General features: G+C 50.3%; 1 protein-coding gene across 1 annotated transcript; it reads right to left on the bottom strand.

Annotated features, from left to right (window-relative positions):
- Positions 1 to 216: 216 nt before the first annotated feature.
- RBP1 (retinol binding protein 1) lies at positions 217 to 25,902 on the bottom strand. The gene is made up of 5 exons (XM_019437942.2): positions 25,785 to 25,902; positions 24,433 to 24,888; positions 23,801 to 23,979; positions 2,316 to 2,417; positions 217 to 462 (listed from the first exon to the last, which is right to left on the bottom strand). The coding sequence occupies exons 1-5, from the start codon at positions 25,900 to 25,902 to the stop codon at positions 409 to 411; spliced, it is 909 nt and encodes a 302-aa protein (XP_019293487.2). The 3' UTR covers positions 217 to 408.
- Positions 25,903 to 27,939: the final 2,037 nt, after the last annotated feature.

Below are 27,939 nucleotides of genomic sequence, written 5' to 3'. Positions count from 1 at the left end.
TTAACACGTGGATAACTGAATGTCAGCTCACACATCCTGAACCCAAGCCTGTGCTCCTGGGGAAAGACCTTACAGGTGCAAGGTCAGGACTAAATCTGCAGGTGTGTGGGTGATATTTCTCCTTCAGCCCAGGGATGGCATCAGGAGAAGCTGGCTTCAGAAGCCCCAGAGAAAAAGTGAGCACAGTGGGGTTCTGAAGCTTCTTCAAAACAGATGTATTGAGCAGAAATCACTTTTATTGGGATGGCTTCGTTTTAAGGAAAAGAAAAGAGACAAAGCCAAGAGAGAGACTCTGCTAACAGATGCCTAGGAGTGGCTGGACATTTCTGCCCCATGCTGTGCAAAGGAGGGGATCCTGGCCCACACGTCCATGCCACTCATTCTTGGAGATCAAGGTCTGCTCAGGCTTCAGTGCACTTTCTTGAATACTTGCTTGCAGACCACACCCTGCACTCTCATCTCCTGAAACAAAAGCAGATGCTTGTCATTGGCCAGAGCAAAGTCACACTTGGGGCTCAGTGCATACAGGGGCAGGAACTTCGAAAATACTTAGCGCCTGCTGTTTCTCCTCAAGAGTTGGTTCGAACTAACCAATACCTTAGAAAGTCCGTTAAACTGGATCAATGGATGTTGGGCCCTGCTATGACCTAGGCAGGGCTGGCTGGGAAAAAAATGTGGCTCAAAACGGGCCAGCAGGACACTCTGATACCTCCCCTCCCCCTACTACACTCAAGGAGCCAAAAGGCTTTCAGAACCTCAGTCCTGAGCCCAAGACAGAGTCTGTGCCCAAGCTTGGAAGAAATTGGGCCCAGACACATGGCTTAACCCCCAGAGGATTCAGTAGGTCGCCAAGGCCAAAGCTGCAAACGGTGTGGAAATTCTAAGCTTCAGCTACACATTAGAGTACCTGGGGAGTCTGAAAAAATGCCTGGGTCCCAGGCTAGACCAGTTATATCAGTGTCTTAGTGGGTGGAGCCCTGGAATTGCTATTAGTAAAAGCTCCCAGGTAGTACTCAAATGCAGACCAGAAAGCTCATGCCTTGCTTACAGGACAGCCCCTGCTGAGTGGCCGGGGGGAATGACACACAGAGTGTCACCACACATTCCAAGTTTTGTTTTGTTCTGTCTTGTGTTTTGAAGGAGGCTGGAAATCTGAATATTTATGTGACATCTCCTAATTTTTAAATTGTTCCCTGAAGAAGTGTGAAGCTCCCTGATGGCCAAAGAAAAGAGGTCCAAGCCCTCCCCGCCCCCACCCCGCCATTTGCAACCTCTGGCATAGGGCCACAGAACTACTGAGCTGAAAGAGCCAGTGGAGACCACATACCCATCTACCCTCATTGCTCTGCAGTCGAAATAGAGGCCTGGGGAGAAGACAGGCTCAAGGTCAGGCACTGCGTTAGCCTAATGCCTCTGAAAATAATGCCCTCGTGCCTCTTCCCAGCATTCACACGGACTCGGATCTTTGCAGAACTCCTATGTGGTAGGATGGCATTTTGCAGGGGAGGCTTGAGGGAGGAAGGTACTTACTCAAAGCTACCCAGTGAGTCAAGAGTTGAAGAACCCAAGTCACCTGGACCAGGCTCTTTTCTCAGAAGGAAGGTAGCCGGGGAGTTCCAAGGGAAAAGGAGTGATGGGAGGTTTCCTTTTGGAGGACATGTGTTATTTTAGCTCTCCAGATGCTAAGCCCCTTCTTCTGGATTTGTGTGTACTATTCCCAGACAAAGGATGGAGTAGAAATGGCTTTGACCTGAGTTCCCAAGCCAGAGGCCCACACCTAGGCTTCTGAACTGACAAAGGCTTCTCGTCCCCTGACCTAGAGTGTTGAGAAGCTTAAAGAATTCTCCTTGATTCTAGCCTGCCACAGCTTGGCCTGGTGAACACAGACATCATTTGGGAGCAAATTTCAGTTCTTCCGTCTCCTAGCTGTGTAATTTGGATGTGCGCCCCCATGTTCTCATCTCCAGAATAGGACCCCTAATAGCAGCTGGCCCATAGGGCTGCTGAGAGGACAGAGAGAGATTATGGAATGCAAAAGAGCTTAGCTCCATGTCTGATGCTTAGCAAACGCACCTCTGTTCCTCATATCTCTGACTGGACAGCTGAGTCAGCCTAGACCTTGAAAACTCGGGGCTCAGTGTTTAAAATCACTCAAAGGTCTTCTTCAGGCCCTTGGAAGAGAAGTTTCAGAGCAGAACCAAGGCCCAGCCACAGAGTATTTTTCCAAGGTCCACTGGACCTCAACAGTGATTATAGTCTCTGGACCCTGTTCTGCCCCCCCCCCCCCGCCCCCACCCCACACACCAGCAACCTACCAGGTGCAGCTCGTCACCCTCAATCCATTGGGTCCAGCCGCGTCCCTCCTTTTCCCCCTTCTGCACACACTCGAGCTTGTCCCCGTCCCAGCTCACCGTGGTCTGCCAAGCAAAGGAACAGGGTTGTCAGTCCTGAGCAAGCAGCCCCAACCTTGTTTACCCAGGGTGTGCTCAAGTCAATTTCATTACAGAACATTTGCAGCCTAACTCCGTCCACCGTGTGTCTTATTACAACATGTAAATCAGTTTTATTTTATTTAATTATATTATTTTTTAACATTTATTTATTTTTTAGAGAGAGAGAAAGAGGGGCAGAATGTGAGCAGGGGAGGGGTAGACAGAGAGGGAGACACAGAATCCGAAGCAGGCTCCAGGCTCTGAGCTGTCAGCACAGACCCCATGCGGGGCTTGAACTCATGAACTCTGAGATCATGACCCAAGCCAAAGTCGGAAGCTTAAGCGCCTGAGACATCCAGACATCCCTATTTTATTATTTGTTTAAGTATTTCTTTATTTTTGAGAGAGAAGAGTATGTGTGTGCGAGCAGGTTAGGGGTAGAGAGAGAAGGAGAGAGAGAATCCCAAGCAGACTCTATATTGTCAGTACAGGGCCCGACGTGAGGCTTGACCTCACAACAGTGAGCTGACCTGAGCTGAAATCAAGAGTAGGGTGCTTGACCTACTGAACCACCCAGATGTCCCCTGGAAATCAGTTTTAACATTTACAAAAACTTCCCTAAATTTCACTTAAAGGGGTACTTAGGAGAGAAAAGGTCATCAGGGTGGGGCTCTCAGAGCTGGGGCTGAGTAGGGGGCTGGGAAAGGAGGAGGGGCTTCAGAAGGCTGAGTGCACCCCAGGTTGGCAGGGAGAGGCTACTGTGCAGGTGCAGTGGGCATTTCCTGTATTTGCAGCTACCCACCTCCCCTTGAACAGCCTTTCTATATGTGGCAATTGCACATTATGAGCCCTGCCTCCTCACTCCTGCAGTTAAGACTCCATTTGCCCCTTGTTCACTGTTTGGCTCTAGGCAGGTCCACCCTGTCACTGGGTGCCTGTGTTCCTGTCATAGGAAGGGGCCAGAGGCCATTCACTCACCGGCCTTGGTTTTACAGAGGCAAGTTTCTAGGATTCATGTGTTCCCGGCCACGTTCAGCTGTTCAGCTGATAGATAGTCAGCAACAGTCTGATAAGGATTTAGGAGAGAAGAAGTCTGGGAAATGAGTATGGAGTGAGTGGGGCCACTCACTGGGCAGTGGGGACTACCTCCTCCAAACCCCTCAGCTCCCTCCAGGGCTCACTGATGACTGCTGCCCTCTGCTGTTAGGGTGAAGCCTGCAAGGCAACACAGGCACAGGGTGACAGGTGGAGCCAGTTGTGTGCAGGAGTAAATCAGACCTCTGGTCCTGGAACCTGTTTCCAGAGGGAGACGGAGGTCAGGAGGACTTGGGGTGGGGACGTTCCTTTCTGGGGTCTAGAGATCACTCGGGGCACATGTCCAGCCAAAGAGAAGCTCCCACCTTCAAATGAGAACATAATGAAGTGGATGTCTGATGAGGTGTGTCATGGGCAAAGACCACTAATGACTCAAGCCACAAGACAAGATGCCCATTCACTGGGCACCCCGTCCATGCCGGGCTTACGAAGGGAAGTGGGGACTGAGAAATCAGACATTCCTCGACTTCAAGGAGCTCGTAAGAGTACTTGGCTTCCCCATCAACTTAACTTCTCTTTGTGTGTTTATCCTGAAGTCTACTCTGTATATTAAAGGCTCCAGACTCAACCTGAGGCTAAGAAAAGATCGCTGGTCCCCAGTTACGCTATATACACTTCTGCCTTTGCCAGATATGTTAGAGTCAATAAGCATATTAAGGCCCTCCGTGCTGGAAAATACAAGAAATGCTCAAAGAAGAACATGGTAATAAAAAGAATACCTGTAATCTTGCCTCCTCAGAGGTAATTACTCTAACATTTTGGTGTGTTTATGTCCAGTATTTTGCTCTATGAATGCATATATATATTTCTGTTTTTAAAAAAATTAGGATTGCATCATTTATGGTTTTGGGCCCTAGTCTCTTCATTTAATGGAAGCAATTTTCCACTTCAATAAATAGTCCGCATAAGCATTATTTTAATTGTTACATAATATTAAGGAAATAGCTACATAATTTGTGGCGCCCTGCAGAAAATGAAAATGAGGGGCTCTTTTAAAAAAATGTTAGGAATTTTAAGATGGTGGCAGACGAGCATTAAACCAAGCGAGGGGCCCTTCTGTGCCTTGTGACCTGTGTGACTGCACTTGGTCACAGGACCACGGAGCTAAGCCTGCTAGTATTACATCATATCCACACACTATCATTTAGTCCATTCTGTGTTCTTGGACATTTAAGTTATTTATTATTCTGTGCTATTATAAGTAAGACTGCCTGGAATAACCCAGTTTTGAACACATCAATTTCTTGGAGTACGTTTACAGAAGAATTGTAGCATTAAAGAGTATGCATATTTTTAAGACTTTTGATAACTACTGCCAGCTTGAGCCCCAGAAAGCTCACACCTGTTTACCGTCCAACATCAACGTCAGGGCACGAGCTTGAAAGAGATGTTCATTAATGGTAAGGCAGGCTTTGCTCCTGAACTAACATGTTACCCTTTCCAGATCATTTGACATCTTTTAATGGGGACCAGTTGGATACAAATAATAAAATACCTTAGCAAAAGAATGATGGATAGCAGAATTTCAGGCATCATGAGAGATGGAGGGATAGAGGGAGAGGGCAGAAGGATCTTTGGGCATAGAGAACCCTTTCTCAGAGCCCTACAATCAAGCCCATTAAAGGGAAGGATCCCTAACACACAAATGCTATGGCAGTTTCCAAAGGAGACACTTCCTCAACCCCAAATTCCTATTGTCTCTGACCCCGGGTAAGTTGGACAGAACAGAGACTATTCTTGTCTGTACTGGATGTATACAGGGGAGGCTGAGCTCAGAGATGTTAAGGCAGTTTCTCAGGGTCACTCAGCTAACAAGGAAAGAATCTGGGCTGGAACATGAGGCTTGCAGGACTCTGTGACCCCCGTGTTTCCCAGCCTAGGGCAGGGCATCCAGCAGGTGTCTGCTAGAGTCTCTGGGGGCTGCACATACACACAGGCATTGTGCTCAGACTCTGAGAAGCTCCAGGAGAACACCCTTCAGTTCAGTCCAAACATTGTTGGGTGTGGGTGCTGAGAGCCAGAGATGGGTCCTAAAGAGATCACCGCTGAGAAGGTCAGATGGAAAAGTACCAGGCGGTTCCAGCCTGGTGTGGCTGGCGCTGGCGTTAGGGGAAACCCAGAGGCTGCAGTGCCTGGGAGGGCTCCTCATTCTCACAGGAAACATAAACTAGTTTTTGTTTTTAAGCGGCAAGGCATGCCAAACACAGTGTGTTAAGGACAAGCAGGCCAGTGCCGTAAAAGCTATCCTGGAGTTAAGGAGAGGGTGGGAACAGGGCTGGGGGACTAGACGGGGCCACAGCGCCAGGCTAAAAACTGGGACTGTGACCTGGAGCATGTTTCCAATGCCTGCCAGGGCCGCCTGCACCCGCAACGCAGCCCGCTGGCTCTGATCTCCTGGGTGGAACCCGTCGGCTGGGGAAGAAGCCGAGCTGTCCTCCAGGCTAAAAAGGGCAGGAAGCTCAGCCATCATGTACACAGGGCTCCTGGTACCTGCCCCCTCCCACCGCCCACCCTCCACCTGCATCAGGTGGACCCAGTACTGTCAGCGATGAACACGTGCCTAGGAGTCAACAGACCTGGGATCTCAGTCTCTAGCCGTGAGGAATGACTGGGCAATGAGAGTAACCTCCTGAGCTTCAGTGCCCTCATCTGCAAAAGAGGGATTAATGGATCACATATTCACACCCTTGTGAAGTCCCCTCCTGCACAGACTCTGGGCTTGGCTTTGTGACTCACTTTGGCCCATGGGACATTAGCAAGCACGAAACATGCAGAGCTTTTATAAGCGCTTGTACGCCGGGGGCTTGGTCTTTCAGAACCCTCCCTTGTGGGAACCAAGTTGCCATGCTTTGAGGATGGCCAGGCTATTCTGGGGAGAGAGACCACGTGGAAAAACCCTGGAGGACAAGAGAGAGGTTACCGCAGGAGAAGTGAGGCACCCCAACTGAGCCTTCAGCTAAACATGCAGTCACATGGAACTCAAGAATTGCCCAATTGACCCACAGAATCAGAATAAATGGTTGTCATCTTAAGTTATTAGGTTCAGGGCAGCTTGTTATGTGGCATTAGCTAACCAGAAGACCTACTTCACCAGGTTGTGCTGAGGATGAGAGAAAATGTACGTAAAATGCACAGGGCTGGCATAGGAGGCCCAAATAATAGTCATCAAGACCTCCAGAGTTTAGACAGGGATGGGATTTGCTTGTCCAAGCTGGACAATAACTAAAAGTCTTTTCTTTTAAGTTGGAAGTTTGTGAAGCCATGATGGATAGGCTGTTCATCGTGGCTAAACGTTTCAGAAGCTCCTTCCCTTCCTGGAGACTTGGACCCAGGAGGAGACCTTGCAGGGGCTGCTTGCTGAGCTGGGCACCCAGGAGCACTGGGATGTCCACTGCCCTAAAACTTAATTGGTTTTTGTTCAAGCTGAAGATTTGGAGACTCCCCACTCACGGCAGTGATGGCTCCAAAATGGTGATTTAGTTCTCCTGCTTGGCTAGCTCATGTTCACTTTTGGTGGGAATGGATTTTTCTATTTAAGCTTTGTATCCTATGGGAATAAACCAGCCTTTCCCTAGAGGGCCAGATTTGTCCTAAGAACAGAAAAGAGGGGTGAGGAGTCAGGGAGGAGGATGGTCACCGAAGAACAGGAGAGGAGAAATAAAGAAGTAATGTTGGAAGGGGACTGGGTAACAAACAATGGTCACTTGTTTTCTTGTGATAACTCCTGATGACAATCTTCCCCAGGACCTAAGAACTCATCCTGTGACGTCCTCTGTGGTAAGAGCCAACCACCTTTGCTAGACCAGGAGCAGTGAAATCTGGGACAAGGATTTGGCTTGCCCTGTGAATGCCGTGTCTGAAAGGGTCTTTAAGAGGTCATCCAACGCAGGTTCCCAGCTCAGGCACTCTCTACTGCTTAATCCCTTTGGCCAGGGTCTAATGGGGGAATTTCAGGCAAGAGAATATTCCTGATGCTTTCCAAGTGGCATGGGAAGGCAGGTGCCTGTGGGGGCTGAGGTGGACACGATACAAACCACAGAGATAGGCAGTGTTGTCTGTACCCCCACTGTGGGCTCTGGGACTCCACCTTGGAAACGAAGGGGAAATCCGGCCACCTTCAATTTCTCTCCTCACTGCACGGACCACCTGCAAGTCTGCAAAAGGGCTGGAGTCCAGGGCAGCTGGTTGTAAAGTGAAGCCAGTCCAGTAACTTTTCTATTAAAAACAAATAACCTCTAACACTTTGGCTCTGTCAGCAGCTTTCCCAGAAAGACATGCACCAACAGATGAATGAAGACAGCTTTGCATCACTATGACAAGGGACTGTCACTTCAAAAGCCATTATCCAGCTCCCCTGACCACTTAGAAACCCCAGCTGGCACAGCTGCATGGGGACCAGTGACACAGAAAACCCGGCTTCAGCAGGCAGCCTGAGGAAGCATGTCCCAGGGGTCCCGAGGCCCCCCTTGCCCTGTGCAGGTGACCTATACTGGGAGTGACAGACTATTCACACTAAATGGACCCATCTCTTGTCAGTGACCTGGCCTGGTCCACAAACAGTGGGATTCATCTTGCCTCCCAAGAATTGTGACATTTGTTAAAGCTCTCACATGCCCCAAACACCCATTCCAACAAGCAGGGGGAGGATGGGTCACTGACCCCTCCACACTTGCCCACACAGCTCGAGGAAGCCCTGTACTTACGGACCCACCTCCCAGAGGCACCTGGGACTGCATCTTACTGTCTCTGTGGTTCCAGAGCCAGGTCAGAAGGGAGGTCTTGTTCATAGTGCTTCTTTCTGCAAAGGTCAGAGCCAGGATTGACCCAGATCTGACTCCAAAGCCTGTGCTCTTTAAATTCTGGAGGGGGTGGGGGATTGAAAAACCAGACAGTGACTAGACACTTCCTGTACATGATGTGAATTGCTAAAAGCTGCAAATTGGCCATTGCTCCTGGAGTCTGATTTTAAAGTATGCTTCACCCTTTGAGGGTTCCTGGGACAATAAGACAGTTCACAGCCTCTGGTGCCTGTGTTAAATAAGTAAGTGGATGAGAAAAGTCAGGAAAGGTAAGAGGGAGCCTGTCAAATGCCAGGTACTTCCATGTTTCACTTGACTTTCAAGCTCTAGAGCTGATAAAAATTAGACTTAGTCAGGTAACCAGACTATGTCTCGTGGGGGTTATGGGCTGGGCCATCACCTGGACCCAGTTCTTTCTGGTGGAAAAGTCCAGTAGCTGCCCACGAGGCTCGGCCCGGTGAGCAGTGTGCTCACTCTCTTCTGATCCACTCCTAGGAGGCTGGTAATTATCTAAAATCAGCACATTCAGGGGAAAAGCCAATTCTCTCTAAAAGCAGATTAAAACTAAATTAATAAGGCCTTAACATGTGAACGAGTAATCAGAGACACAAAAGCTGTTATGAGCAACTACTATAAACCAGTAAAGCCACAACAAGGCCTCTGTGGGCATGAAAGAATGCGATTCTAATGCCATGAAGGAGCTAACCGCAAATGATAACAACTCTTAGGACAAACAAAATGATAAAATATTATGGCTAATCTTGACGTGTCATTTTTAAAATTCCTTAAACATTCTGGAAAGCACCCAGGATCAATTTTAAAATAAGAAGCCCTCAGAGAGCACAAGGCCCCATGAGGCCAAGGTTCTGGATGGGGAGGAGGGAAATGGGGCTGGAGAAAGTCACAGGGCTCATGAGAAACTGTGCTCAGCCAATACAGGGACCCAGCACTGAGTGCCCCAATCTAGGGGCCCTAAGGCTGGGCTGGACCCAAGCTATGCCACAGAGCAGCTCAGCCTAAGGGGAAGGCAGATATGTAAACTGGCATTGACACCACTGGTGTTCTGAGTTGGGGTGGGTGGTGGGTACCCAGCCCAGTGAAGGGACAGGGAAGGCTTTCTGGTGGAAGTAATAGCACCACTGTCATTGTCACCGTCACCATCATTACTCTAAGAATATGTGCTGAATATTCACTATGCACTGGGCAGGGCAGGGTATTAAATACAGCCTGGGTCGTATCTTCCTGGAGCACTTCTCCCATTTTACAGATGTGGAGACTGAGCCTTTCAGGTCACCCAGCCACGAAGTGGGGAGATGAGATGTGAGTCTCACTGGACTAGAGTCCATGTTTTTGCCTACTGTGCCCTGCAGTTACCTGATCTAAGCTGATCTTCGAATGAGCAGTAGGATTCTCCAGCGTGGTTCTGTGCAAGGAAACATCCGGCAATCGTGCGCTCGACACCTGCACACTAGCCTTGGGTACTGGAAACAGAGGCAGGTGAGGCGAGCATCCTACTCTCAAGAGCAGACAGACTATTAGAGAAGAAGACAAGCAGAGAATTCCAACAGGATGGCAAGTGCTGAGTTGAGGCAGGTGATGGTAGTTGCAGAAGTGGGAAGGCATCTCATCAGTCTCTGGAATGGGGACAGAGATCTATCAGGGAAGGCTTCCTGGAGGGGATAATCACTGCTGGAATTAATGCTGGAATTGACACCAGAAAACACCACAGGAGTTAGTTAAGAAGCAGAAGTTGGAAAAGAAGAACGAGGGAATCCCAAACAGAGGAACAGCCTGGACAGATGCAGGGAGGCCGGAGGCTGCATGAGTGAGGCTTCTAAATGAGCTTTGCCCAGCTGGACTCTCTTGGCATGACCCTCCCCAAGGATCCTGACCCTGCTCCTCCAAGCCCAGAATTTACTGGGGAGAGGACTCAGCCTCTCTTTTCCCTCACTTTACATCTTGGTGGCTCCAACCAGCCAGACCTGAGCAACGGACAGTCCGGATGTTTGCTTATCTGGCAGGCAGAGCCAGCCTGCTACTTGAGCCAGGGCAGGGAATCAGCTTGTTATCAAGTCCACAGGGCGGGTGTGGAGGCGGGGGGGGGGGGGGGGGGGGGGGAGGGCTGTTGGGAGGTGGCAGGGGAGGATGTACAGTAAAGGAGGGGCCATCCTGCCAGAGTGCTCGGAGGGACTCTGAAGGGCAGAGTCCACCAGACCCTCGTCACTGCCACAAGAGCCTCTGGTTTCTACTTCTTATCTCTCAAGGCGAACAGAAGCACACAGCTCCCAGAAGATAAGAGATGCTAGCTCAGTAGCTGAAGAGGAGTCAGCAGGTCGGGATCTCTCGACTGAGAGCTCTTTGGGGTCTGGGATCCTTTTAGTCACTGCAGGATACCAAGCCCCACCACAGAATCTAAGGCAGGGAAAATGCATATCACCATTTGCTGAATGAACGAACAAATGGCAGAAAAACATTGTAGGGGTACTCTTGCAATGAGCACATTTTTATTTTCAGATAATGCAGCCGTTTTCCAAAGATGAGCCGTACAGAACTGCGTTAGCCGTTGTGGGACACTGGCCTGAAATGCTGAGTCCTAGAGCACTTAGCCGTCATGCCCAGGGCCACACAAGCCAGGAAGAGTGCCAGTCATGGTTTCAACCCCCTTCTGCCCAACTCGGAACCCGCAGCCTGCTCTCTGTTACCCCATGAGCGTCTTGCCGCCATGGATGCTCTTGCTGCCAAACAGTACCCGGTAGGCTATGGGCCGGCTTGCCTGCCTGATCTGGGCATTTGCGGGGGTGGGGGGTTGGGGGGGGCCTGGTGACAGTCTTGGAGAGATGCAGGCCCGAGCCCCAATCCATCCCTACCTAGCAAGGAGACCCTGAGCAACGTGCCCCACCTTTTGAGCCTCCATTTCTTCATCTGCAAAGTGGGGCTGAATGTCCTGCCACAGAACAAGAGCATCAGGATGAAATGAACCAAGGGGTTGCACGGACCCATTCAGTGCTGGACACAGCAAACCCTCCATAAGCAGTAGCTCCCTCTGCCATTGGCTTTGCCCAGCCTGTTCTCTCCGGCTGTGGACAGGCACGCGCCCTTGCAGGCCAGCCTGCGTGAGGTAGCTCTGCCAGCTCTTCTCTGGGTGGCCGGGTCACCCACACACATGTCACCACCTCTAGAATTTGTCTTCTGGAGAACACAGGTTACACGATGAAAGAATTAACAGTAACAGCTCATACTGATGGAGGTGACAATTACAGGCTTTCCCTCATCTAATCCTCACTGCGGAGTAGTAGGGATCCCTTACTTTATAATTATCCCCATTTCACAGACAAGCAGAGGCATGGGGAGGTGAAATAACTTGTTTCATGCCCAGTTGGCAAGTGGCATAGATGAGACTCCAAAGACGATGGTCTGGCTCCAGAGGTGAACCGGTTATGACTCAGCCAGGTTCTGCCGCAGAGAGAGCTGGGCCGTGGACAGCCTCCACCGTTGAGAATGAGATGCAAACCAGACCCCCACTCCTCTGCACCTGACAATTCCATCCATGACCCCGCTACCTCACTGGGGACACTGCATTTGACATTTCAAAAGCCTCACAGAGAAATTATTCCAGAGTTGTGACCCTTAACATAACAAGGATGCCACCTCTCTCTGGTAGCAATCTGGACTCAAGACTGCCAGGATCCCAATTTGGGCTCCACCAGCTCTCTCCGCTCAGACAAGCGATATTGGTGCCGGCTTTCATTTTCTTCACATAGAATAGAGGAAGAATTTTGGCATCTTCATTACAGAATCGTGAGGCTTAAAAGAATTAATGCATGGAGGGACACCTAGGTGGCTAAGTCGGTTAAGCGTCGACTCTTGATTTTGGCTCAGGCCATAATCTCATGGTTGGCTGAGTTCGAGCCCTGCGTTGGGCTCTGTGCTGACAGCACGGAGCCTGCTTGGGATTCTCTCTCTCCCTCTCCCTCTTCACCTCCCCTGCTTTCTCTCTTTCTCTCTCTCAAAATAAATAAAAAACATTAAAAAAAAAAAAGAACTAATACATGGAAAGTGTCTAGAATCCCTGGCACATGGGAAATACTCAACAAACACTAGCTATTATCAAGTGCCAAATGGATCTTGCAGTGATATGATCTACCAGTTATATTGCTTGAAGTTCTATTATTTTTACGTAACACTCATATGACAAACACACTGGAGCCTTCTGTGCTAGGCACTGGACATGCAAAGTGTGGGTTCCACTGTCTAGAATCTCAAATCGATTAATAAGTGTCACAGGTGCCCTGGGAGCAATGGCTGCAGAGAGTGACAGTGAAGCAAAAGGAAAGGATGAATGAGGTGGGATGAGGAGTCAGGACAAGGTTGGTGGAAAAGTCAAGCTCGGGCTGGTCTTCACCAATGGGTAATTATTCTTCCAAGGGAGAAATAAGGGGACTTATCCCAAGGAAGTGAACAGAGAGATGCCAAGGAGGAGGGCAAGTGAAGGTGCCTGCAAATGGTGGGATGGGGCCAAGGATATGAGGTGGGTAGGGATTGGAGCTGGAGCCATGTCCTGAAAAACCCAAGGCACCTCTGGCCTTTGCCTGCCAACCCTGGGGAGCTCCTGGGCAGTTGAGCCAGGGAGTGATACAATAAGATTCCCATTTTAGAATGTGAACGATAGGGTGAAGAGTTGAGGATGGCGGAAGGGAGATCAGTGTGAAGAAGTAACTCATGGTAAGAATATCCAATGGAATAAAGGCAGTCTCTTCAGCAAGTGGTGCTAGGGAAACTGGACAGCAACATGCAGAAGAATGGACCCGGACCACTTTCTTACACCATACACAAAAATAAACTCAAAATGGATGAAGGACCTGAACGTAAGACAGGAAGTCATCAAAATCGCAGAGGAGAAAGCAGACAAAACCTCTTTGACCTCGGCGACAGCAACCTCTTACTCAACATGTCTCTGGAGGCAGGGGAAACAAAGGCAAAAATGAACTATTGAGACCTCATCAAAATAAAAAGCTTCTGCACAGAGAAAGAAACAATCACCAAAACTAAAAGGCAGCCAATAGAATGGGAGAAGATATTTGCAAATGACATATCAGATAAAGAGTTAGTATCTAAAATCTATAAACAACTTACCAAACTCAACACCTCCCCCCCCCAAAAAAAAACCCCAAATAATTCAGTGAAGAAATGGGCAAAAGACATGAATAGACACTTTTCCAAAGAAGACATTCAGATGGCCAACAGACACATGAAAAAATGCTCAACATCACTTATCAGGGAAATATAAATCAAAACCACAGTAAGATACCACCTCATACCAGTCAGAATGGCTAAAATTAACAACTCGGGCAACAACAGATGTTCGCGAGGATGTGAAGAAAGGTGAACTCTTTTGCACTGCTGATGGGAATGCAAACTGGTGCAGCCACTGGGGAAAACAGTACGGAGGTCCCTCAAAAGTTAAAAATAGAACTACCCTACAGCCCAGCAATTGCACTAGTAGGTATTTATCCAAGGGATACAGGTGTGCTGTTTCAAAGGGACACATGCACTCCAATGTTTATAGCAGCACTATCAACAATAGCCAAAGTATGGAAAGAGCCCAAGTGTCCATCAACGATGAATGGATAAAGATGTGGTATACACACACACACACACACACACACACACACACACACACACTGAAGTATTACTCAGCAATCAAAAATAATGAAATCTTGCCATCTGCACCAACATGGGTGGAACTAGAGGGTATTATGCTAAGCGCAATTAGAGAAAGACAAATATCATAAGACTTCATATGTGGAATGAAGTGGAATTTAAGATATAAAACAGATGAAAATAAGGAAAGGGAAGCAAAAATAATATAAAAACAGGGAGGGGGACAAAACATAAGAGACTCTTAAATACACAGAACAAACTGAGGGTTGCTGGAGGGGTTGGGGATAGGGGCATGGGCTAAATGGGTAAGGGACATTAAGGAGGGCACTTGTTGGGATGAGCACTGGGTGTTATACATAAGGAATGAACCACTGGAATCTATTCCTAAAATCATTATTGCACTATATGCTAACTAACCTGGATATAAATTAAAAAATAAAAATAAATTTATAAAATGAAAAAAAAAAGAATTCTTGGAAAGTGCGGAGCCTATTGCACAGGAGAAAGCATAAGAGATGTTAATAATTACTGTTATTATTACAGGCAAGAGATATTCAGAGAAGTGGGGATGGGGGAAGGGGAAAGAGATGCTAAGAAGCAGAATCTACGGAACTTGTTGACTTGTTGCCCATAAACACTTTCCATTTATCTTCACGGTGATCATTTACATGGCAATGCAGTGGTCTGTGGAACCAAAAAGCCACAGTTACTCTAACCACCTGTGGTTATGTGGCACTTAGGAATACCAGCAGGAGGCGGCCAGTTCTGCAAACCACACAGAGTCTGGAGTCAGAGAGGTGTGAAGTTGAATCCCAAGGCTATGGTTAACCAGAGATGTGACATAGGACCCAAGGGTCCCTGTCTGTAAAACGGGAGTAGCACCTCCTCTCCGGGACTGTTGGAGGATTAAATAATATATGTAAAGTGCAAGGGCAGAGCCGGCCACACAGAAGCCCCCAGATGGTGGCTGTGCTTATATGTAGGTTGGGGAGGGTTATTAACCACACAGCTACAAACAAATACCTTTGGACAAATAGACGTGGCTTTCCTTTGAATGATTTTCTTGGAGTGTAATCACCTAAGTGGGATCTCAGAGCCAAAGAGTGAGATGATGTTTCGTGACTCACCGCACACTGTCAGACAGGATTTCCCCAGCCCCTCATTTCCTGCACGCAGAGCCAGGTATGTTGTGAGGACGGGTAAGGGTGGGTTTTGCAGCCTGGGTTCTCCTCCATCTCTACCCTCACACCTTTCATGCCCATCTTGTTTATACAGTTCTTCCCCAGAGTCTTCTCTGCTGTCCTTGGCCCCTCAGGTCAGGAAAGAAAGAAGCGGGGGGTGGGGGGGGGTGGGGGGAGGAAGGACAGACTCACCAATCACCCTGTATTAAAGACAACCAGCCCTCTAAGGTATTTGCTGGTTAAAGGAAACACCTAGAAAAGGCTTGGGATATTTAACCAAAATAAATGTGCTCTAACGTTGGAATTTCAGGCATCATAACGGAGACCTGGAGTTTTCGTTTGGAAGACAAGGGGTGGTATGTATGTGTATGTATATGTGTGTGTGTATGCACGCATGCTCTAGCACAGATCAATTTGTGCAACACAGATGAGCCACACCAATGCTTCCCAGGGACGAAGCCATTGTGACTCAGGCACAGAGCTGGTCGGCAGAGTTTTCAGCCAACTCCAAGTCAAATACGAGTAAGTCCTCAAGCCCACGTGAGAGGTTACAATAGGACCTGAGCTGCAGGGCTGGTTACACGAGAAGCTTCCCACGGGGCCAAGGGGACCGGAAGGCAGTCATCAGCTTACAGCCTCCGGATGCCAGGAGGGGAGGGCAGAGGGGGTTTCCTGCTCACTCAGGTCTTCTGGATCCAGGCCCGGCGACCGCTTCAACCAAGAGAATATGGCAAAGTATCGCTATGTGACTTTGGAGGCAAGGCAGATCACAACACTGTCATACCCTTTTGCCTTGTGCTCTCAGCCCTCTCACTCTCGGGGCCCAGCTGCCGTGTCCTGAGGAAGCTCAAGCAGCCAGGAGACAGTGCGTGTGAGGGGCCACACGGAATGTGGGTCTTCCAGCTCCCTGCAGACAGGACATGCCGTGGGGACCACCCACCCCCCCTTTGCCCAAATTGCAGACTCGTGAACAAAATAAACAGTTGCTATTGCTTAGAGTTTTGGAACACTGGGTTTTGGAGTGGTTTGTTACACAGCAATAGAAAAATGAAATAACTCATCACCATACATAATTGTCACAATAATCTCATCAGTGCTATGACCCCCGGCTCATTTTTATAGATGACAGATAAAGTACCTTCGCCAAGGAAACACAGCTGGAAGGTGGGTCCCAGATTCAAATCCTGATCCACCTCGAGGCCAAAGCTCCTAAGTGCTCTGTCGTAGCCCGTCCTTGTTCACACACACACTACTGGGGTCTTTTACCCGGGGGCTCAGTTGCAGACCATCATGGGTCGCTGCCAGTTTGGTATCCCCAGGCAGACTCCATCCGCAGGGACTGGACTGCACGTCTCCACTTTCATCCAGCCCCCAGAACTAGGCAGCCGGGGCCCCGGCGCAGGCTTGTTACACTGAATCATGACCAGCACATCACAGGATCCTGGGCGCGGGCCAGGCTGCTTCCTCATTTTTCTTTCTCAGGAGTTACCAAAAGCCCAGTCTTTGAACCAGCAGCATCAGCAGCATCTGGGAGCTCATTAGAAAAACATGTTCTTGGGCTCCACGGCAGACCTTCTGATTTTGGAAACTTAGGGGGGTGGGCCGCTCAAGTTTGAGAACTCCTGCTCTAACTATTGATGTGGTTCTTTAACCCATGATCTGTGGGTTCTGTCTGAGGATGTCTTTAGTGACAGGAAACTGGTTCACACAGCCTCAGGGGGAAGAAAGGGAATGCCCCGGCTGGCTCAAGTACACCGAAAGTCTTGGAGATGTGCTGGTGTCAGGGGCTCCAGCAAATCCCCAGTGTTGCAGCTTCTCTCTCTAATTTCTGCTCCTCTGCTGGCCTCATCTTTCTCTTCTGTTGGATTGCTCCACACGGCCATGGGAGATGGCATCCCACCAGCTTATGAACTTTAGAAGGACTAGAACACAGCTCTCCGCCAGTGTCCCTAAATTAAACCCCGGGAAAAGGTGAGATGAGGCAATCCCGTGACAGGTCACGGGACACGGTCATCACCCTGGTTTAAGGTGCCCAACCCACGAGAGACAGTGTACCATGACGTGCAGCTCCACTAGACCGTATGAGGTGAGTAAGGGAATACCTCCCACCAGAAGAGGAGGTGTTTCTTTGGGTGGGTGGGGAGAGCAATGTTGGTCAGAAAAAAAAACAGCGGTAACTCCCCCAACCAACACCAGGCCACCGTCAACGATTATGCTTTGCCTCTAGTCTAAGGCATCACAAGGGCTTTCGGTCCCTTATTGCACACAGTGTTGTGGCTTCACAAGGCACTGTCCCCTGTGCTATCTCCATGGTCCTCTGAATTTGCCTTGTGAGACAGCAATCATGATGCCCATTTTGCAGATGTGAAGACAGAGGCAGTGTGTCCAGTCATTTAAGGTCACTGTCAGTTGGGTAACGGAGGATTCAAGCCCAGATGTCGGCCTCTAGGACTAGCACTGCTGTCCACACCCCCATGCCTTGTCAGTACTGTGCGCTCACCTCCAGCCTGCGATGGGCTCACAATAAGGACCTGAGGTGCTGGCCCTCAGCAGAGCTCCGAGGGAGACCTTGTAATACAGACCTTTATAAACAGACCAGTTAGAATCCTTCCTCTGCCACCAGCTGGCTGGGACCTGGGGTCAAAAAGGTTCTTCACCTCTCTGAGCCTCAGATTCTCATCCGCAAAATGGGCATAATGACACATAGAGAACTGCATCTGTTGTGGAGACCAAAAGAGAAAAAGTGCTAAAATCATTCGGTGCAGGCATGGTGCTTGGTAAAGACTTAGGGCTTGTTATTTTTCTTTGTTCCTGCCTAACAAAAAACAAAACCTAACACAACAGTGTGATTCTTGAAAGCTACTTTGTGCATTTTATTTGGGTTGCTTAAATTCTTCTTTTTGTAATCCTCAAAAGCATGCTGCTGACACCGATTTCAAAGGTCGGAGAACTTTAGCTAAGACATGAAAGAGACTCCGTGTTTCCATTCTGGAAAGGACCCAACAGAGGGCTGGGGGCCTGATCTGTGGCCCTCGGAAGGTTCCCCAGTCTGAGGGCGTTCACAGCTCTGTGGTCCAGGGAGTTAATTGTGCCATCGGCATTGTGTTCTTTAAAATATGAACCAGAAAAAAACCCATTAATGAGACAAGAACAGGATCAGAGAGCTGGCAAGAGTTTAAACCAAAGTGTTAACAGCAGTTTCGTGGATTTCATGTATTACCATATATAATTAGATGGATGGATGGATGGATGGATGGAAGGAAGGAAGAAAGGAAGGAAGGAAGGGAGGAAGGAAGGGAGGAAGTCAGGGTAGGAAGGGAAGGAAACACAGATGGTTAAAAGAGAGAATTCAGAAAATCTATAAGCACGGACATGGAAAGATGCCTAAGAAGCAGCACTGAGTGAGAAAACAAGGAGCCAAGGACTGGATTTCTTTCCTTCCTTTTTTTTTTTTTTTTTAAACTGATCAATAGATAGACAGCTTCTATATTCGAGGAAGATTTCCGACAGATCCACCAGAAATGGGAGTGGTGATACCCTCTGGGAGGTGGGAATGAGGCCAAGTAGGGGAAGGGGCCCTTTCCTTTGCAGTCCACTCTCTCCTTCACTATTTGAATTCTCTTTTTCCTTTTACAATAAAAACAAAGAAAGCAACAGAGGGGTGGAGGGCCGCAAGCCGGAAGGCAGGCTCTGCAGAAGGGGTCATCCTGAGTTCACAGCTGGAGCTGAGGGAGAAGCCTCAGCCTGGGCAAGAGGCACCAGACTCCCAAATGAACAAAGGTGCCCCCTCCAGGGAAAACCGGCCCCAGTGTCCGAGGTGGGATGACAAAGGGCCCTTCTGCCACCACTTAGCGGAGCCGGGCTCATGGCTGTGATTCCGACCCAGGCTATCTTCTGCCACAAAAGCTGCTCATGCTGGGGACAGCTGGGAACAAAGAAGTCCATCATTCTTCATTCCAAGGGATTCCCTGGCCTGAGGGGGGAACACTATCTGGGGTTGAGGAGAGCCCTCCTCCTGCAAGCCCTCCCACCCTGCCAAAGCTACCTGTGCTGGATTTAATACGTGATATTGGCTTCAAACTGGGCCTGAGATTTGCTTTTTAATGGATAAAGGCATGCAGGCGGCAGCGGAGAAAAGCTAAGCCCAGTCTTCACACATTTCCGCCAAAATGACAGTCCCTGCTGCCTTCAGGTCACATAAAATCTGAATAGGACAGACTGGAAATGTGAGCTGAGTGATCCCAGGCCACACAAATCTGCATCCTCCACCTCTCAGTCTGGGGACAGACTGCTGAGCCATTCCAGGTGGCTCTGGGCCTGGATGGCAATGTCTCCGGGGGGTCAGATGATGGACCAAACCAGCTGGTGGCCCGGGGCCCTCTGCAGCTGACTGTATGGTTTCCCAGTGTCTCCAGAGATGCACGGACACAGAGATGTTTCTTTCCTCCAGAGCAGGGGTTCTCGAACTTCAGCCGCATCAGAGCCATGTAGCGCACAAACCGAGCCCCAAGCCACCGGCCCCACCCAGACTTTCTGATTCCATAGGCCAACAGAGCGGCCGGAGAATTTGTGTTTCTAACAAGTTTGTGCGCTCCTGTGGCTGGTGTCTGCTTCAGTACACTTTAAAGAACTCTACTTTAAAGAACCCACAGTGCAAACAAAGACAAAGGGCTCCTTGATCCTGGACTTCAGGTTAACAGAGCAGGGTGAGGCCTGGGCAGTGTCCCATCTAAAGGGACAGCTCTGACAATGCCCCAGGGGTCCACACAGCACAGGAAGAAATGGGCAGCCAGTGTTTTCAGCCATCTTGATTTTGTTGGTAAGAACAGGCAGAAATATGGATTTTTCTATGAAATCTTACAATCTTTGGCAACTGGCTCTGAAAATTTTCAAACACTGTGCAGGCCAAACAAAAACACATCTGCAGGCCAGATTTCACCCTCTGGCTGCTGTGCTAGAGCACATAATGTTCCCATAGAAAGAGGCAGAATCGGAGGTCTCTGAGCCAGCAAGCCCCCGGGCCCTTAGGGAAGGATGTCAGTCTGACCAAACCTCTCCCGGCAAGGGGTCCCTGCAGCCTGTCAGGGTCACACGCAGACTCCCTACAGGGTCCTCATCACTCCTGTCTTCCCCAGTCACATCTGGCACTCTGGTATTTGTGGACTACACGTCTCCCACCTCCCAGGCCCTCTCACAACCAGGCCTTTTTGGACTCCTAGGCCTTCACACACACGGCTCCCTCTGTCCAGAATGCACTTTTCCCATCTCTGCATATGCCCTAATGCTTACTTGTCTTTCAAGGCCCCCCTCAACCAGGCAACTTCGCTGACCACTGCTCCCTCACCCCTCTACACTGTGTTCCTCAGCTCACTGTACTGCCATCACTAAAAAAAAAATGGCCTGGGTGTTCCAGAAGGCCTTGCTGCTTCTGTGTCTCCAGGGCTGAGCCCAGAGGCCAAGGTGGGACAGGTCTGAAGTAGCATTTACCAACTTCTGTTCTCTTGGCCTTGGCCTTCCTCTTGTCCCCTGTCTGCTTGCCTGGCTATTTCCTGTCTATCCTTCAAGCCACAGTTCAGACTACTTCCTGTGAGAACCTTCCCTGACCTCCCAGATCCAGGGGCGGGGGGTGCCTCTCTGGCTGTCCTGCCCCCACCCGCATGCTATCACAGGATGTCTGGCTTCCCCCACTGCCCTGAGCTCTATGAGGGCAGGAATCTTGTGCAATTCGTCTCAGTAACACAGGGGTTGCAAAGATATGGGTAAGCACCATAAAATGCTTGTCGGACCAAGAAAGGAATGAACAAAACAGATGAACAACCCCAGGTGAGAAATGAGACCCTTGTGATGTGCTGGGAAGGAAATGTTAGAATCCAGCCAACTTGGTGCCGAGAACAGATTGGCCTCCTCCTGGCCACTGCTCCCGGCTGGTGGGTGCCGGAGTGTGTAGAGCAGAAGGGGCAGCGGTAAAAGTTAGCTTTGGCAACTGCCTGGCCCAAGACCCCAGGGGGACTTGGAGACCTCAGCCCCTGCGGCCTCTTGGCAGGCAGCTCCTCTGGCCCTTGCAAGCCTCAGGTTGGACAGTCGCTACAATTCGATTATCCTCTGCCCTCCCCTGGCTATGCTCTTCACCGTAGGCTTCCATCCAGCTGGCAGCCAGAGAAGGACTTCTCTGCAATGCAAAGGGTCAAGGGAAGGCCGGAGCAGAGAGGCCGTCCACCCCCCCAACAGCACCAAGGTGAGTGAGTGCCATACACTTGGGAGAGGGGCGCCCGGAGTCCTGGGACAGCAAAGGTGACCATGAGCCCTAGTCCAATGTCATTAGTTTGCCCAGCTGCTGGGCTCCCTGATCTGCTCACCTGGGTTGTCCTGATATCCTAATGCTGAGTTGAGAAAAGGAGGAGGCCATGTGCCCCTTCCTTTGTGTCTGAAACCTTCGTTTCTTCTACCCTTTTCCTCTTGGGTAGAAGCCACCTCCTCCAGAAGTCCTTCTGGGTTCCCCTCCTCTAGGTGCTTCCCTTTGTCACCACTAATCACACTATGTTCTCTCTGTGTGTCTGTCTTCACCACAAAGACTGTGAGTTCCTGGCACATCAGGGATTGCGACACCCTCCTCCACGTCCCTGTGCCTGGGGCCGTGATTAGTGTGTGAGGAACGTGGTAGGTGCAGTGCAGTGGTTAATGGCAGGGACTCTGGAGCTGACAGACCAAATTCAAACCCTCCCTTGGCTACTTACTTAACCTCCCCAACGTCACACAACAAGAAATCTTGCCTCAGTTTTCTTATCTGTGAAATGGGGTTGAAAGCGGTATTGTGAAGACTGGGTTAAAATAAAATGGGAATAGTACGTGGTAACAGTATGTGGTACACAGTAAGCACTCAACAAGCACTGGCTAGTATTACCAGGTGATCAACATACGTCTCACGCAGTAATGGATGAGGGAGGGAAAGCAAGACGGAAGGCAATTAGCCAAGTAAGTATAAGCAGGCACATTCCAGAGGCTGCAGTGACCTAAAACAAACAGAGATGTCTGATGTGCTCTGTGAGTACCCTAAGAGTGAGCTGGGGACAAGAGGTGTCCTTAGTTCCATCCAGCAGGCCAGGGAACAGATCGTGGACAGTAATCTGGAAGGCAGAGCCCTCACCTTACCAAGGCAGACCCTGCTGCCGGTCTCCTTTCCCACTGCGAGCCTCTCTGAGGATTAAGAGGCCCTGGGCCTTCTTAAGGCACAACTGACATGTTCCTACACCAGTATCGGCCTCTCCAAGGACATTCCCTGCTGGCTACCCCCTCTTCTGCCATCACTCCAAACAGCAGACTCAGACATCAACTCCTGACTACCTTCGGATGAATCAACAAGCCAGGGGTGAGTAGTCCAGGCCTGGGATTCCACACTCTGGCACCTTCAACCACAGCCCCAGCAAACCTCTGCCATCTGGCTTCTGCAAAGGTGACCGGCAGACAGGGGCCTGGCAGGAAGCAGAAGGGTAAGCTTCAAAGCGCAAAGGCCTAGGGTTCAAATCCCATCTCTTACAAGTCTCTTCCCCTCTTGGAGCCTCAGTCATTGTATATTATGGGGTCATGGATCTCTCCCTCATTGGGCTATGGTGTAAAATAATAGTGTGGTGCAGGACACACAGCAGACCCTCAGTAAGTGTTGGGAGGGGGAAGGGAGATGGTGGGTGGGGGGTGCTCCGTCAACAAGCAAAGCAGGTCCCTGGGGGTGAGCATACAATACTAGCTCTGGACCCAAGACTGAAAGGGATGCTGGGAGCACCCAGACCTTCCAGTGACCCAAGAATGTTGATAGAGACTTGGGGCTGACCTTCTAGAATTTCCTGTGGAAACGCTAATTGGGGTCTCTGGGTCATCAGCTTCCCACCCTTGGGGATAGGCTGCTCACTTCCCTCCCCCTCCTGCAGGAATGCTTCCTCTAGCCTGGGCCACCATGGCAATGACCTACTGAGTAGGGGTTGGCTGCAAGGTTCAAAGGAAGCTCAGCAGGCAGTGGAATATAGGGTGGGGAAGGGGAGGGCCAGGAGCCAAATCCCAGCTCGGGACAAGGTGGGGCAGGTCAGAGGCTTTAGGGAGATCACGATATCTCCTGCTTCCTAGAATGGCTTCATGCTAGGCTATACAGGAAATTTTACACTTCAAGAGTTCCCTGTGTTTCTTTCCTCCTTTCCTTCAGCCTTCCTCCACCTGGCCCTAGTACAGGCAGAGGAGAAGAGAATCAACAGACTTGCCTAGAATTCCAGCCCAGCCCCTCCCTAGCTACTCTGGGCATGTTACTCATCTCTTTGAGACTGTTTCCTCATCTGTAAAATGGTTATACTCCTACCACCCTCATAGGTTGTCGTGAGGATTAGATAAAGTCAAATGTATGAAACATCTGGCTCAGTGCCCGGACACAACAGAGACTCAACAATCTGCAGCTTTCATATCCATCACTATCCTGTTTGGGCAGAGGGGGATGCTTGATAAGTGGGTGCTGCCTACCTTGAGGGCTGGGAGTATGAAGATCCTTGGTCCCTAAGAACATAAGGGCCCTCGCCTCCCTCCCAAAGGAAGTAGTCCAGACTTCCGTCAGGCCCCCTGGGCAGGAGATGCCCTGGTGTATGCAAATCCTCACCATGCACTTGCGGTCATCTATGCCCGTCAGATCCTCCTCAAACTCCTTCCCAACCTGGAAGTCCATGATATAGTTCCTGAAAGTGCTCAGCGTGCGGATGATCATATGGTCGCCGTCCTGCACAATCTCTTTGTCTGGCTTCAGCAAGTTGGCAATTTTGCGCAAGGCCACGTTGACATCTGCAGGGGATGAGGGGGTAGAGGGGACAGAGAATTGGCAGGAAAATTCAGATAACTGTCTCCAAGGTAGCGGGGTCCCAGGAGCCGGCTCCTCCCCGGGGCAGCACCATTGGGGTTTCCTGTTCGCTTAGCGCTGTCTCAGCCAGCAACCGGTTCTGCGCATTCTTTTTTTTTGCAACAAAGTTTTCTGGCCTTATGCTGACCCTGTACCAACAAAACCTAGCAAACTAGACCCAGCTTTCCTAATGAAGTTATCCAAGTCTAGAGGCAACTATCAGATGTTTACCACCAATTAGTCCTAACAACCCCCACCCTCCAAGTTGGCGGCCGAAGCCCTTTCGCTGGCCGGCGCACGGGGCGGCGGCTGGCCCAGGCAGAGGCAGGCGGGCCCTCGGGAGGGCTCTGCGGGGCCCAGCCCTCGTCCCCGAGCGGCCGGCCGGGGCAGCAACTTACCGAGAGCGCGCAGGTACTCCTCGAAATTCTCGTTGGCCAACATCTTCCAGTACCCGGTGAAGTCGACCGGCATTTCGGGGGCTACTGGGGCGGGACGGCCACGGAGCAGGCAGGCGCAGCGGCTATCGACGCGGTCGGGGTGGTGGGCGGCCCGGAAATGTGCGCCCGCCGGGGGCAGGGGGCTCCGAGGGGCGGCGACAGCTGGATTCCAGGCGCGCACAAAGCCCGCGGGAGGAGCCGTCGCTCCGCCCCCTTCGCGGGGGCGGGGCGGGGGCAGGGGGCGTCCGAGGGCCAGGTTTGTCTCTGGCCTGCGGCCACCTTCATTCAGTGACCTGAAGGTCACTTCCAGATGGAGGAGGAGATGGGGGTGAGGAGGGGGGAGGTGCTTTAGTGGCTTCAAGTCTGGTTCCTGAGGGATTCCTTCCAACTCCTTGAACGTCTCACATTCAGCAGCCACTTAAGGGTTAACAAACAGTCTCGGAGGGTTTGCCGGAGTGGTTAGGAAAGGAGCTGGTCACTGATCTTTGCTCCTGGCTAGTCGGGCTGGTGAGCGGCCAGGGTCAGAAAAGCTGGGGAGTTGCATTCTGGGCCAGAAAAGTGGGCACATTTCCACATCCCTCCCCCAAATAAAAGCAAGGTTGATGTTGTTTAAAGTTAAGTATGGCTGAAAAGGCCCTCTGGGTGGTTACGATACAAAGAGAAGTTTGAGATCCCCTGCTCTATGCAAATGTAAGCAATGATCAATATACTGTTGATTTTTTGCCTCCCTTTTCATCTAATGGCAGCGAAGTATTCCGTAGTGTTCTTCTCACTGTGCTTTTTTCCAGTTAATATATTCCAGAGACCTTTCTACTTCTATACATAGAAAATGTCATTCTTTGGCGGGATATTCCATTGTTTATCTAGCTTGCCCACCACCGATGGACATTTATTTTGTTTCCAATCCTTTGCTCTTAGAAACAGTTCCACAGTGAAGATCTTTGATCACATTTCATTTCCCACCGGGTGGGTATGTCAAAGTGCTTTAAAACCTCTGCCTTTGCCAGTAAAGAGATGACATAATCGTGTGGGTTGACTTTTTGACCTTCCATTAAAGACTAAGTATCTCTTATAAATTGCTTCTTGCACAAATCAAAGCCTGGGTGACAGCAGGTACATTCTCTTCCTCCCCTAGCACTGCCATGGCTTTCCCCTCCCCCACTCCCCCCTCCCACCCCCCCACCCCCCAGCCTGGGGCTCATGCTAGTCCTTGCCTCAGACTGCATCTTGCTGAGTTGGGAAAAAAATGCCTCTTCCTCAGAATAGGGGCAGTTTCATCGCAGGGAGTGCCTTGGATTTTAAGCCCCTCTTACCCAGCTTGCTCCACACCAGGATTTCCCATCCATGGCACTGTTGCCATTTGGGGCCATATAATTCTCTGTTGGGAGTGGTGGTAGGTTGTCCTATGGATTGAAGGATTTTTAGCAGCATTCCTGGCTTCTACCCACTAGATTCCCCCAACCAAAAGGATGTCTCCAAACATCGCCAAGTGCCTGGGAGAGGGGTGCAGAATCACACTGCTCTAGACAGCCGTGCCCCTATCAGGTCGGTTTCCCATCTCATCTCACCTGGCTCTGGGACCCTCAGGCCATCAGTTGTTCACCCTGATCCTGACTCTGCGTCCCTCCCTAGCCAGCTCAGGGCTCATCTCGGTGGACAGCCAGGACACCCTGTCCCAGCCCTGCCCAACCTGAAGGTGCAAGAAGAAACCCCTGTGGCTCAGTCAGATGGATGGGTGGATCCTGGCGTGGACTGGGTTCTCTGTGGCATCTACTCAGGGCCAGCCATGACCCTGGGCTTCCTTGTCAGCTTGACTCACCAGAACCGGGAATCAGCCAAAGGCTTAAGCAGTAAACTGGCCATTTCTTGGTTACCTGAAACTAGTTTAAACCCTTCTTCCCGCTCCTCTGAGCCATCCAGCTCGGCCAGCCAGATTTCTCACCTATTGCAACCTTCATCCTTTGTGCTAAGTCTCCCTTTGTGCTGAGATGGTGTATGCCAAATGCTCAGCACAGTGCCTGGCACATGGCAGTGCCTGGCCCAGTCTGTTCTGGCCCTTTGCCATGCCCAGAGCAGTCCTTTCATGCTCTAGGCAGAGGCATGCCCTCCTCACCTGTCTGGTCCTCTTCTGTTCATCCTAAAGAACCAACATCTGGCCACTCCTCCCTCCTCTGGCCACCTTACACGTTTCCTGCCTACCTGACCTTACTCTTCTGAGCTGGCCAGCTGGGCACTTAATTCAGCCTGGTTGTGCTGCCTTTGTCCTCCCAGGGGTCAGTAGACTCTTGCCCTTCTAGATCTCCTCCCAGGAGGGCTCTCCCAAGTGTGTCCCCTGCTGGCTGTGCTGTTGCAGCTGGGGGTTGGTTGTAAGGGTAGGCTTTAAAGGCTGAGTGCTTGGTTTGAAGGTGAATGTGTCACTGTCCAGCTGAGTGCCCCTGGGTAAGTTGCTTCTCCCTTCTGTACCTCAGTTCCCACATCTGTAAAATGGGGACACTCTGACTACCTACCTCTTAAGGAGGTGAGAAGCAAAGGAGACAAATATAAAGGGCATGGCACAGAGTATTCCTCCAGACATACTGCTATTTGAGCCAGAGAGAGGGGGCCTTATGAGTGAGGGAGAAGGCAAGGGAGAAAATGTGCTGACCTGTGTTCCCTTCTGGGGCCTTAAGGTCAGTCTAATGAATTGAAATGAAAAGTACTCCGTGGGTGTCATGGAATCATTAGGTATCATCACAGTTATCCTTCTTCAGCCCCCTGTCATGGTTGATTTAATGCATTATTCAGTATTTTTTGGAGTTTGTTTTGTCTGAGATGCTGTCACTTGGGATGTGTAGAGCAAAGAGAGTAACAGTGTATAAAGAACGGTGGGGGGGGGGGGGGTGGAGTTGGCAATCAGTGAGGGCTCCCTGGAGGAGGTGAGGCTCTGGCTGGATCTTGACAATAGCCAGGAGGAGGGGAGGAGAGGCCCTGGGAAGGGAGAGAGGAGAACAAAGGAATGCTGTGGAAGGCGGAGGCTTGTTAATGACTGAAAGGGAGAGGTATAAACACTCTAAAACATCCTAATTGGGCTTGCTTCATTCACAAGCCTTAAGAACAGCAGTGGAGATCCACAATCTTTGGGATCTCTGCTCCCAAAGAGCCACCAAAACCATGGAGCAGAGGAAGCAGGACAGTGGGGAACCACCCTGAGGCTGTGCATATACAGTGGCACTGGTAGGCACTGTGAGCAATCCTAGAGTAGCGGGAAGCGGGACAGGAAAGAGCCAAGGGCCCTGAGGGAAAGGAGAGCTCAGAGGAGCTAAGGAGGAAATGTGCATTTCATTCTTTAGCAGATCAGTCTGCTCCATGGGGATAAATTAGAGCTCAGGGAGCCATCTCCATGAAATGACTCATTGATTGCCCACGACCCTTATAATCGCCTTGTGTGCTGGCCAGTCCTGTCCCTGAGTCACTGAGAGGTCAAGCAGC

Source organism: Panthera pardus, unplaced genomic scaffold (assembly GCF_024362965.1).
Source record: "Panthera pardus isolate Hobbes unplaced genomic scaffold, ASM2436296v1 HiC_scaffold_16, whole genome shotgun sequence".
NCBI classification, from domain to species: domain Eukaryota; kingdom Metazoa; phylum Chordata; class Mammalia; order Carnivora; family Felidae; genus Panthera; species Panthera pardus.
The sequence above is the reverse complement of the archived record's forward strand: the minus strand, read 5'-3'. Positions and strand labels throughout refer to the sequence as shown.

Coding starts and splice junctions, on each gene's coding strand:
- RBP1 (XM_019437942.2), bottom strand. CDS start 25,902: ATGCTGCTAAAAATCCTTCAATCCATAGGACAACCTACCACCACTCCC. Junction 24,889..25,784: donor CCTGGTGTGGAGCAAGCTGG/GTAAGAGGGGCT, acceptor TTAACCCTTAAG/TGGCTGCTGAATGTGAGACG. Junction 23,980..24,432: donor GGAGTACCTGCGCGCTCTCG/GTAAGTTGCTGC, acceptor CATCCCCTGCAG/ATGTCAACGTGGCCTTGCGC.